The sequence below is a fragment of the Astatotilapia calliptera genome, chromosome 13, assembly GCF_964374335.1.
Source record: "Astatotilapia calliptera chromosome 13, fAstCal68.1, whole genome shotgun sequence".
Classification (NCBI taxonomy): domain Eukaryota; kingdom Metazoa; phylum Chordata; class Actinopteri; order Cichliformes; family Cichlidae; genus Astatotilapia; species Astatotilapia calliptera.
The window spans coordinates 29,948,018-29,960,463 of NC_137434.1; the positions used below are offsets into that span (position 1 = coordinate 29,948,018).

Genomic DNA, 12,446 nt, shown 5'->3' on the forward strand with positions numbered 1-12,446 from the left:
GCCCATTTTATGCCAAGTAGTAAAACAATTAATTTTACTTTTCTGGTAATATAGTTTTGGGGAGCACTGTAGCTGAGTGGCTATGAGTGGATGTAGCTCCTGTCAAAGAAAACAACAACCAAGTTGTTCTAAAATTGTAGCCAAAGAGACAGATCTCCCATCACAACAACTAAGAGATGGAGGCAAAGGCAGACTAAGTCGAATAGTTAAAAAGCACACAGACTGAGATTTGTCAGACCATAGACTGTGAGCTGTCACCCAAAACACATTACACTGAATGAGGACCAGCATTGCTTGCGTTTTGTCATCAGGGGAACATGCTGGAAATAAATCTCTGCAGCTAGAAGCATTTGAGGCTGAATGAATGTTTGTACAGTTTTTTCTTTAATAAAAATAGAAGAGAATTAAAAAACACATTGCCAGCAGGATAATTGTTGTGTTTCTGTTGAAATGTTGTGGCAGAAGCTTCCAGCACAAAAGACAGCCGACAAGTATAATTTTTATCAACAGTTACAGAGAAATGACTTTCAGTCCGCAGTGATTTGTCTTTCATTTTCCAATGAACTAGAATGACTCACTAAACATTTAACTCCCTTCTCTTCCAAGTAAATGGAAGTAAGACAAATGGTAGAAAGGTAGTGCGATTCACAGAAAATATGGATTTATGCAAGAAAAGATGGATATTGTGTAGTTTAAATTCCTGTTCTTGTATTTTAAATGTATAGTATTAAAAAAAGGGCATACACACCATATATATGTAGTGTGCAAATACATGAGATATTCTTTTTTTCATCGTGTGGTGTCTTTTATAGTTATAACAAAACTTTTGCACCCTGTTCCTTCTTTTATCTTCTTTCTTAATTTCCTTGAATTATTACTTTGTCCCTTGTGGGGCTCTCTGTGGGATTTTCGTGGGTTTGCTGCACTGTGTAACGTTCTTCAGCAGTAGAAACATGAATGCCATCAGCAGCGGTCACTTTACTTTAGTCAGCTGTGAAGTGTTCAGAAAAGCTGTGGCTGCACAATGGCAGAAACTGAAAGGCTGTAAAGAGAAGAGAGCCACCAAAACTGCAAAGTTACCGCCTGTCACTGTAACTGTGCTGGAACTGGATTATCTTATCTTTGTTAAATAATTTTCTGTATCACAGTTAACACCAGCACGTTGTATCACAACATCTCTTTATAGCTGAGGGTAGAGCATGAGGGCTGGTGAAGCAGAAATGGCTTTTTAAGTAGTAAACTCAGTGATGAGAGAAGCTCACATTATTTCTGTCAACTGCTGATGAATTGGTTGAATTCGCATGTTAATTACGCACTCAGTTCCTCATCCATTCATCTCTGAGCTGGCACTCTGTCCAACCCTTATAGGAGCTATATAACAGGAAGTGAGACTCATGACTAATGCATTCCTCTCAAGCCTCCCTTTTCTTCCTGTCTGTATCTGACTTGGGCTCGACCTCTGTGGTTGTAACTGGCTCTGTGTGTGTTTGTTGTTTCTTATGGATGCGTTAGGTCCAGATGTGTTTCTGATCTCTGTGGACGAGAGAGCCAAACATGACCAGCAGTTTCACAGCCTCTCTCCGACTGCTGGGGGTTTCATCACAGGTAACACTCTCTCGCTCTCACACAAACATGGGTAAGGGGTGATAGGGGCATGCACAATGCCAGTGTCACGTGTTTTATTATTGGCTCTGTGGGGAACTTGCTGTCCAGGTGTCAAATGTCCTAAGTGCTCGATGTGCGTTGTGGGAAATGTGGTTGGATCAAAGAAAACTGGACTTCATTAGGAGAAATCATCACAGCCACTAGAGCCATGACTGCAATTTAATAGTAAATTCATCCAGTTCAAAATCTCAATGTGCCTCACAAATACAGCTGTTCAGATATTTGCTTAAATGCTGTTATTTGAAGAATAAAGACAAACTTTAACTGTAATTTAACACATAATGAGGCAAAGCTTCATTCAGGCTTCAGACTGCTTTAAACGGTCACTCTCAGGCAGCTGTTTCTCCTTTCTCTGTGTGAGTCAGTGAGAGTGGATATCTTTGACCGAAAGAGCTCCACCCCACGTGCTCTTCCCAAGCTGTTTGTGACGGGCAGCAAATCAGAAGACAGTTGACTCACAGGCAGTTGATGTTGTACTTAAGAACAGGTAGCATGTGCCAAAAGCAACTTCACAACTGTTGCTTTGGTCAGACTGGACGCACAAGTTTTTCAAGCGGGTCGGTCTCTGTGTGCACTTTAATGATGTAAGAGTGCAGGCGCACAGACTCCCGTGATGAGGCAGACGGAGATTGTTGCAACCAAAAAAATAAAACTGTTTCCTGTTTCAATGACTTCTGCTTCTCTTCCAGTGCTGATGTGATGATTTATTTTTCCTGAGTCAGGCATGAGAAAAACGGTCACATGGCTGAGTTGCTGTCACAGTTTTCGGGAACAGTGATCAAAGTGCCAGGCTTACCCGAAACATTAAAGGGAGAAGGAAAAGAGCTTGTTTCAGACAGAGGATGAGCTGAGGAGATGAAGAATCAAGGGGCAGACTCACTGTTGTTTGACTATTACACATTGTGTTGCTTCTTAATTAACATGCTAAGGAAACACCGCCTACAAAACCTGTTACTGTTTATCTAGAGCTTCTAATCTATTTGTTTTTGTAATCGAGTAACGTCAGGAGGCAGTTTCTCACCTCCTGGAGTTGGACCATTGTTGTCTGCAGGACCCTTGATCTAACCCTTTGGCATTGTTTAGCATCTACATGTCAACCACACCCCGCTGATCACTGCCCTGCTTCTGCTTGTGTACCTGCACAAGAGCCATAGCTCACCAATGATTGGCTTATCTCCCAGACCCTACCCCAGGGTTGGAAAACGGGAATTTGAGTCCCAGTTTAAGAGAAAAAGAAAACCAAAAAAACCAACAACGTTTTGGACTGTGAGTCATGTAAAGCTGCTTTAGTTCAAGAATGAAAAGTTGGAAGCCATTTCATATCATAGATTATGTTTTACTGATTCAGAGAAACTTCAATAAGGTTTGACTATCTGCATTTTATGATTTAGTTGACATTGTAATAAAGGTCAGAGGTCGTTTACATTTAGATTCTCTGGGCTCTGTGGTGATCTCACATTCTGTCTGTCTGTCTGTCTGTCTGTCTGTCAGGTGACCAGGCCAGGAACTTCTTTCTCCAATCAGGGCTTCCCCCGCCCGTCCTCGCCCAAATATGGTGAGTCACATAGCCAGGAATTAGTCAGCTCATTTATTACTCTCCTTTAAAAGTTGCAGACTATTGTCTAAGTTTTTTTTTTGTTTTTTTTTGCACCAGTGGTTTTTAATCCATGTCAGATTTTACCCCTCGTTAATGTTTTAAAGTGCTCATGCTCTGTGTGAATCTGCAGGGCTCTGGCTGACATGAACAGCGATGGCCGAATGGATATCCACGAGTTCTCAATCGCAATGAAGCTCATCAAGCTGAAACTACAGGGTCACCCTCTGCCCCCATCGCTTCCTCCCAGTATGAAACAACCCCCGCTACCTTTACCCCCACAGACTGGTTTTGGTAAGACTGACACTTGAACTAATTCCATGAAAAATAAGTGAGCACCTTCCTGTTTTTCTGAGAATCAGCAATACCTGTTACTGTATTTATTCAATTTATAAAGAAACTAAATGAATCTCTTCTACAAGATGAGCTGATTGAAAATTTCATTTGATATAAACCTGTTTTGATCAGCCACAAATTTATCTCCTGAACCTTTGATGTTACGAGGGCTCAGAAGTGTCAAGGAAAAAGCAGTTGGATCAGATCATTGGAGTCAGGACAGTTCATGGGGCATCTTCATTTCTTAAAAATACTGCAGATAACTTATAATAAATAATTGTCTTTTAAATTAACTCATATATAGTGATAATGGTCCTGCCTCCTTCCCTGTGTGTACAGACAGCATCATCTTGTCTTCTCGCTCTGTTTTTAACTCAGGCATGCCTCCCATGGCACCCATCGCTACTCCTCTGCCCGGCGTGCCCCCGCTCCCCTTGCCTCCTCTTCCCGTCGGGGTTTCGCCCCCACTCGTCTCGTCTGCGCCGCCACCCCTCCCACAGCCCATTGCCAACGGAGCTCCTCCCACGGGCATAATACAGCCTATCTCAGGCTTCTCCCACCCAGGTAACAGTGGAGAGCATTGTCGTCACATCTTTGTGATGCGTTCCATCGCTAAGCTTGTATTTACACATAACAAGCTTAATGTATTTACATTTCAGACATTCACACGCTCTCTTATCTCTGCATGAATGCTTTTCTAAGACACGGGTCACTATTTTGTTTTTAAGTTAGAGGCTTCTTAGTAAAATTACACAACAACACATGCAGTTCACCAAGTCCTAAAATGCACTCCTCTCTGTCGCTCTCAGCTCCCTCTTCGTTTAATCGGGCCAGTACCAAGCTGCAGAAGGGCTCGTCCTTTGATGCTGCTGGGTAGGTCAAGCAATCCAAATGTTTGCACCATTCTGAACTTGGTGAATTTAGCTGTTACGTTCATGTAAAAGTCTGCTGTGCACTTGAACCTATAGTCCTTCGTAGCATGTAGTTTTTTCTTTAATTATAAAATCTCATTGGTTTCTCATTCTTGCTTTTTATTCTGTTGTCCTCCTCCCAGTGCTCAGCCCCCTGCTGACTGGGCAGTTCCTCAGTCCTCCAGGCTGAAGTACAGACAGCTTTTTAACTCCCATGACAAGATGATGAGTGGACACCTCACTGGTACTCACACACACTCACATGCTGTTGATTGTCATCATGTTTCTGTTATGTTTGCATGTAAATGTGTGTGTCTTTCTCTACATTTGATGTACGTCTGTGTTTCAGGTCCCCAGGCTCGCACAATCCTGATGCAGTCCAGTCTTCCTCAGACCCAGCTTGCCACGATATGGTGAGTACACTTGAATTTAACCCTCCATATCAGAACAGAAAACAGCAGTCCTTTAAATCTGACTTTTTCCTTTCATGTTTTTCCCCTCAGGAGTCTTTCAGATATTGACCAGGATGGAAAACTGACAGCTGAGGAGTTTATCTTAGCTATGCACCTCATAGATATGGCTATGTCAGGGTTACCGCTGCCCCCTGTGTTACCTCCAGAATACCTCCCACCATCATTCAGGTAAATGCTGAACTAAACATGAGGATGTTACTGACAATGTGCTGGTCACTTAAACAAGAACCAAAAAATCAACCTCCAAACATTTAAAAAAAGAAAAAAGAAGCTAGAACTGAGCACAGAGGTTACATGTGGTCATTAGGGGTGCAACGATACACAAAAATCACGGTTCGGTACTTTGGTGTCACGATTCGATATTTTTTTGATGCAAAAAACAATGTTCATGCCTTTTTAATTTGTCATTTATTAAAAGTATAAATATATATTTTAACTCAAAAGTACAGTTTTTAAATTTAATGTTGCTGAAACAACAAAGTAATAAAAATAATAAATCTATCTGATGGAGAAATCACTCATCTTTGGAAAAGAGAGTTTATTACAGAGAAATGTCTCTTTCCAAAATAAAAGCTATACTATCCGCTTCTTCTGGGCTATATTCTCAGCAGCATATTAAACATATCAGGTCCCCTTAAGGAGAATCACGTGCTAACGGCTGTCTAAATGACTCGGGTAAAGTTTGTAGCATGCGTGCTTGTTGTTTTTGTCTGCTTCCACTTGTCTTTGCACTAGGATGATGTCGGAGTAAATGTGCAGTCATATTCGTTGTGTTCCCACTAGTGCTGTCAGCGTTAATCTGAAATGACGTTAACGCCACAACACGGCAAATCTCCGTTAACGAGCTACCGCGGATCGCCCGTGCATGGGGCTGGACGGCCAACACGTTAACGAGCTAACTGCGCTAACACACTAGTTCCCACCCATGTAATTGAGCATTGCATGGCACATCCAACATACTGTTTTACTTTAGTCCATGACTCGCTTACCTTCAGGGTCATACGTCACATGAAAACCAAAATAGTTCCAAACGCCAGATCTGAATGAGGGTGGGGGAGGTTCAATTTGCCATGTTGCAACGACAGCTTAACTTCTGTCTCGCTAGCTTGCCCTGCGCTCAGTGAATCTGCGTTCGACTACTCCGCCTAGGCTGCACTGTCGAGCACAGATCCACTGAGTGCTCAACACAGACAGCATCGTCAGAAGGAAAGTTGATAAAATAAATTAAAAATTTTGTATTGTTCGATACATGTGCGTACCGAACCGAAAGCACTGTATCGAACGGTTCAATATCGATGCGAATATCGTTGCACCCCTAATGGTCATACTAATCTGCACTGGTATTTAACAATTACTTCTTGATGAGACTGTTACACACATATGAGCTCATAAGAAACACCAGCACCACCTCTCTCCAGTCATGTCATTAAGGCAGACGATGAGTTTTCCTTCGACCTGAACTAACCACACTGGTCTCTGTGTGCAGCTGGAGTCTGTGTGCAGGGACCTTACAATCATATAGTAACCACATAATAGTAAAAATAGACAGTCAGTATTAACTTTGCTCTCATTTTCAAAAAGGTTTCTTTGGAGTTAATGATGTCAGGTGATCAAATATGTGAGTTTTATTCTGATTCAGCATTACAAAGTGAAGTGTTGCAATCCCTGCACTGGAAAAAAATGTCTTGCAGGTTTGGTTTTTATTACTCTGAAATTTATGACTTTAATTAAAACATTTTATATTTGTTTCTGGCATTTGCCCCTCGATCTTTAATAGTTCTTTTCCTTCAGTGCCCCTACAGCTGACCACTTGTTACATGCTAAATGCAAAGATGCAATACTCGATTATTGTTTTGTGCGGCATTGCTTATTTTAAATGATAAAGGTTGAAAGATCTGATCGGTCGTTGTTCGTTCCTGTGTGTGAAAGGCGTGTGCGCAGCGACAGCGTTCAGTCGGACCAGAAAAGCGTCCAGGAGGAGATGGAGGAGGAGACGGAGACCAGCCAAGATAAGAAATTACCAGGTGATTCGTCCTAACCAGCGAGTACACGCTGTTTTATTACTGGCCAAAGTGGAATTAGATTCACCCTGAGCTGCTACTGACGTTTAGACATCATTGACTTATTTTGGCTTCTGCAACCTTCAGTAATTTTGTAATAAACTAATATTATGTGACCTGTGTTTTTCTTTTTGACCTTTTTGTGGCCACAGTGTTCATTATGCTGACAGAACCTAACCGTGCTTGTGTAGTCGGCTCTGTTTTCAAGCTTCTTCCTCTCATCTAAAATGGTTCTAGCAGTTTCAGTTAAATAATTTGCAAACCATCTATCATAGCCCACTTCATAAACGTCCTCTTTGTCTCCCTGCAGTGACATTTGAGGATAAGAAGAGGGAAAACTTTGAGCGAGGGAATCTGGAGTTGGAGAAAAGACGTCAGGCCCTGCAGGAGCAACAGAGGAAAGAGCAGGAGAGGCTGGCTGCCCTGGAGAGGGAGGAGCAGGAGAGAAAGGTTTGCTCTTTTCACTGTGCACTGCACATTTGATTTGCTCATGGTTTAAGGCTTCTTTATGAGGCCGTAAAATAAACAGCGCTTTCAAAGTTCTGGCTACAATCTCCTGCGTCAGTAAATTATTTAATTCAACTCTTGAAACTTGGAGGATACGGAAACGCATCGGGGTGACGCGTGACAAATACCGGTTTGTTTGTTCTGCCAGCTCATTTCTCTACGTTTGTGCTTCAGGAGCGTGAGCGTCTGGAGCACGAGAGGAGACGGCAACAGGAACTAGAAAAACAGCTGGAGAAGCAGAGAGAGCTGGAGAGGCACAGAGAAGAAGAGAGGCGCAAAGAGATAGAGAGGCGAGAGGTATGATAGAGAGACAGAGGGAACATCTGCATTTTAATTAAAGAGCCAAAGCTGGGCTGAAGCATAACTGCTGCAAACTTGTAATTAGTGCTGCATACAAGCGCACACCAACCCCCCCCTAAAATCACTCACAGCAAAGTGCCCGATTCACACCGCTGCACCAGATAACTAGTCATGTGTAATCAAGTGTATGATGTACTATATGTATATAATGTTTAACCTCCAGTCTTTTGTGTTGTTGTGCAGTTTCTTTATAAAACTGCGTCCTGAGCGTAAACAGAACTTTCTGTGTCTGTGTGGCAGGCCGCTAAGAGAGAGTTAGAGCGCCAGCGTCAGCTGGAGTGGGAGCGTCAGCGGCGGCAGGAGCTTCTGACTCAGAGAAACCGAGAGCAGGAGAGCATAGTTCTGCTCAAAGCCAGGAAGAAGACGCTGGAGTTTGAGCTGGAGGCTCTGGTAATCAAAAATACTCAGTATGTCTGTGAAGGTTCTCAGTCATCCAGGTCATCATAGTCTAAGGAGCTTGGAAAGAAAAGCGTCTGGACTTTAAGTTCCTTGAAGATGTTTCACCTCTCATTCAAGAAGCTTCTTCAGTTCTAAGGTCAAATGGTGGAGAGTCCCAGATTTAAACCCAGTGGGAGTAACCCCCCAAAGAGGGACAAAAGGACCCCCTGATGATCCTCTAATCACATGAGCCAAGGTGTGAAAGCGGGTGTGGGTCACAATCAGCCAGGGTTTCTGGTGAGCTCGTTGTGAAACCTGGCCCCACCCTATCATGTGATTTCCTGAGGTCAGATGGCCCAGGGTGTGAGTGGGCGTTAAGGCGTCTGGGAAGGGAACTCAAAACTGGATTATAGATGGCAGACAGTTGGTGCCACCGCCTCTGTTCATAGAAGCATCTATGTCCACTGTGAACGACCATCTTTGAACAGAGGCGGTGGCTTACGACACCAACTGTCTGCCATCTATAGTAAGTAACTGACTCTCAGAATCGTCGTTGCACGAAACCATCAGACTGCTGCTGGTTGATCACTGTCCTGCCTCTTTGTCAGACTGTTAGTGTCAGTAGGTCAGACACAGCTGATAATGTGACAATAGAAAGTTGGGATTCTACTTTTTTCCTTTCAGTGTTCTAATTTGGAAGAAAAAGATGGAAACTTCAGCATTTATGAACTGATGTTTTCATTAAATCAGACTAATCACTGCTAATAAAGCTACAGGATTAAGGTTAAGTGTCATCTCATTCTTCTGCCCTGAGGAGATATTTGGTAAAGTGGAGGCGTGTTTTTCATGAGGCTAAAGGGTCTCTTCTGATGAAGAATCAAACTCAGCAAGTGATGAATAGAAGATGAAAATAAATCTGTGAAAAGTGGCTGAAACGTGGGGTCAAACATGAATCCACACAGATTAGAGCAGCTAATCCAGACCTTTTTTCTTTTTCCACAACAGAAAAAGCTAAATTAAAGATTTTATCTTCCATCAACATGACTCGAGTTTGGATTTCACTGTTTTTAAGTATTAAATGTGATCTATTCTGTCTGTGTGTTTCCTCCAGAATGACAAGAAGAGCCAGTTGGAGGGTAAACTGAAGGATGTTCGGTTTCGTCTGTCGAATCAGAGGAAAGAGGTGGAGCAGACGAACCAGACCCGAGAGACGCGCATCACTGAAATCACGCTTTTGCAACAACAGCTGCAGGTGTGCCAAGCAAACAAAACCAGCAGCTAATGAATAAAAGAATACAGTTCTGACCCCACTGACGACCGGCTCATTACTGTGTACGTGTTAACCCTTTCTGCTGGTCTTTCTGGCTGCGTGCAGGACTCCCAGCAGTGGTTGGGGAGGCTCATTCCTGATAAGCAGAGTCTGAACGAGCAGCTGAAACAGGTTCAGCAGAACAGTCTGCACCGTGAGTACCGCAGACACTCGGCTCACATGCAAACATTATCATTCATTCTTGTTGTGGAACAGCTGAAATTTCGTCGCTACGACTTTTAATTTCTTTTTTTTCCCCACTTTTTAATTCAGTTTAGTTTCAGTTTCCAGAGGAGATTTTCTTGTTTCAGTTGCGTTTTTATCCCTCAGTCGCAAAAGGCTTATGGAAGTTTGTAGTTTGTGAACGCGATAACGGCGCGATTTTGAAACTGATACCATAGGTGGGTCTACTCGGAGGCTGAGGGGTGGCGCTTTTATCTTCATTTTAGTTAACTCAAATGTTTTTTAGCATCTAGTTTTTAGTTTAAGGTAAATGTTTTAACCTTGGTTGTGATGCCATATTTTGTTTCTGATAAAAACGTTCAAAGTAAATGTTTTGTTTCAGATATTACAATTTTTAAAAGGTATTAGGAGTGCGTACGTTTTACCTTGTTAACTGTCTGTTCTGCTAATTACTGCGTAGCTTGGAAACTTTGATTTATTAACTTGCTGCTGTCTCATGCTGTCTGTGTGTGTGTACTTAGGTGATAGTCTTTCGTCCCTGCAGAAGGCTGTCGAGCAGAAAGAGATGAGCAGACAGCAGCTCAGAGAGCAGCTTGATGCTGTGGAGAAAGAGACGAGGGCCAAACTGCTAGAAATAGACGCTTTCAACACTCAGCTGAAGGTAAAGAGACAAATGATCAACAACACCATGCAGGACAGGAAAGCCACAAACATACTGGGCAGGGTTTTTCCTGTGTACGTGTTGGCATCCCCAAAAGAGACAACGTAAAAGACATTTTAACCATTATTTAATATCATGGTTCACTTATTCTAGCATAAAATATACTAAAATGTATAACAGTTGTGCTCACGCGTGTCATTACCCCACAGGAAAAACCCAGCCAGGAAATGCCAGGTCACAGTATTATGTGGTTTGCCTAATAAATTAAGAGTTTAACATAAAAATAACAGATGTGAATCTAATACTATGTTACAATGAGACGTTTGATGCACACTGTGATATTTGTCTTGTTGTTGTTCATTTTTGTTTGGAAGCTGCGCTCCATTGGTGTTTTCACACAAGTGTGAGGATATTAACGTGCTTTTTCCAATTCACCTTATATATATCTCTGTTAAAACTGCCTATTCTATTTAAATAAACCTAACATTATTAAATCTGTTGATTATAAGAGTAAATAAAATCTAATTTTGGTGCTGAGAAGCATATTTTATTTCCTTGTAACGTAGACGTGAAGTAGCTGCATGTTTTCTGTCCAGATAAATGCAAACAAAGTAATTTCTAACGCAGTAGCTGTTTTTCTGACTGAATCACGTCCTGTCCATCCCTCATGACTACATCCTCACAGCTTGGTTTGTCACAGTTTCCATGTTTACTGATGTTCTATTTATACCTGACTGCTGCTCTGTTTGTGTTCATGTTGCTGTTGTTTTCAGTGTTAACGCTGATTGGCGTGTTTTTGGAGAGTGTACGCAGGAACACTGAGTCCAGCTGCTTCGCGTAGCTTTCACACAGTTTACTACAGAGAGATGAAGATTTTATTCCTCCGGAATTGGATCACTGCAGTCTGTTTACGTGTCCCAGAGCACCTTTTGTCCCCGTTTCTTATTTATTTCCTCTGGATTTACCCCGGACAGCGAGACAGGTCAGAGAGGGGAGAAACAGTCTGCTTAAACAAGGAGGAGAATGAGAAGAAAGGGAGGATAGCAGAGACTAAACAGACCACAGTAAACTGATTTTCCTGCAGCTAATCTAATAAAGTTGACTCTCAGTTGGATTCAGTGTAAAAACCACGATGCAGTGATTGGGTAAAGCCTAGCAGCATAGGAGCAAACGCATAAGCGGCGTATGTAACCATTTCTCTGCAGAGGAACACGCAGCCGTCTCTGAGTGGTGTTATTCTTTGCAAACAGAGGCAGAGGCCACTGAGACATAATCGATATTTGACTATCCTTCCCTCCACCTTCCTTTCTACGCCACTTCCTCTCCCTGAAATCTTCTCTTGTCACTCTGCTGTGCCTCATCCGGCACAATGCACCTTCTGCCTTTTCTGCTTCTATTGGCTGTCCTCGTCTATATTTTGTTCCCGTTTCTTCCACATGTATTTCTTGCATTCATTTTCTCCCTGTTTTACTCTTTGTTTATTCCACATAATAAACCCTTCCTTCTATATTTTCTACTCTTTTATTTTATTTCCTATACTGGCCTTTTGCTCCCTTTCCCATGCCAGTCTCTGTGTGAGTTCTATGCCAACCACTGTGCCAGGATAGATGCCCTGCGACGCCAGCTTCAGGAGGAACAGAGAGGGAGACAGGTAGAGCACACTGCCACTGCTGGACTGGGGTGGTACTGCAGCTGGGACATACTCTAATATAAAACAATATCAAATTCTGCAGTTAACACTAAGCCATTAATGGCAAAATCTGGAAGAAGGAGTGGGTTCTGCATTTTGATTGGACCTGATTTGGCAGATTATCAGAGGAATGATTTGAACTAAAACACTGTACACCCTCTTGTGAGAATACTAACCTGCAGGCTTGAAGTGTTTTAGTCACTTTAGAAGGCTTTGCTGTCCTTAACACCAACAAACCAGACTTCTGGTCTGATTTGTGGTAACATTTCAGTGCATCGCTTGTACTGCACTGTGCTGTCCCTGCCAGCCAGAGAGATGT

At 42.5% G+C, this 12,446-nt stretch overlaps 1 protein-coding gene across 4 annotated transcripts in view; it reads left to right on the forward strand.

The window, feature by feature from the left end:
• itsn1 (intersectin 1 (SH3 domain protein)) overlaps positions 1-12,446 on the forward strand; it is a 49,487-nt gene that overhangs the window by 12,029 nt on the left and 25,012 nt on the right. For 2 of the 4 annotated variants that reach the window (XM_026189070.2, XM_026189071.2), the window contains exons 3-18: positions 1,513-1,605; positions 3,157-3,220; positions 3,393-3,553; positions 3,974-4,159; positions 4,405-4,468; positions 4,650-4,750; positions 4,856-4,919; positions 5,010-5,147; positions 6,909-7,003; positions 7,350-7,489; positions 7,721-7,843; positions 8,147-8,296; positions 9,396-9,536; positions 9,660-9,747; positions 10,298-10,437; positions 12,005-12,088. In XM_026189070.2, the coding sequence (XP_026044855.2) occupies positions 1,513-1,605; positions 3,157-3,220; positions 3,393-3,553; positions 3,974-4,159; positions 4,405-4,468; positions 4,650-4,750; positions 4,856-4,919; positions 5,010-5,147; positions 6,909-7,003; positions 7,350-7,489; positions 7,721-7,843; positions 8,147-8,296; positions 9,396-9,536; positions 9,660-9,747; positions 10,298-10,437; positions 12,005-12,088 (1,832 nt within the window). The remainder of the gene's footprint in view (positions 1-1,512; positions 1,606-3,156; positions 3,221-3,392; positions 3,554-3,973; positions 4,160-4,404; positions 4,469-4,649; positions 4,751-4,855; positions 4,920-5,009; positions 5,148-6,908; positions 7,004-7,349; positions 7,490-7,720; positions 7,844-8,146; positions 8,297-9,395; positions 9,537-9,659; positions 9,748-10,297; positions 10,438-12,004; positions 12,089-12,446) is intronic. The other 2 variants (XM_026189072.2, XM_026189073.2) reach the window with 1 other exon arrangement.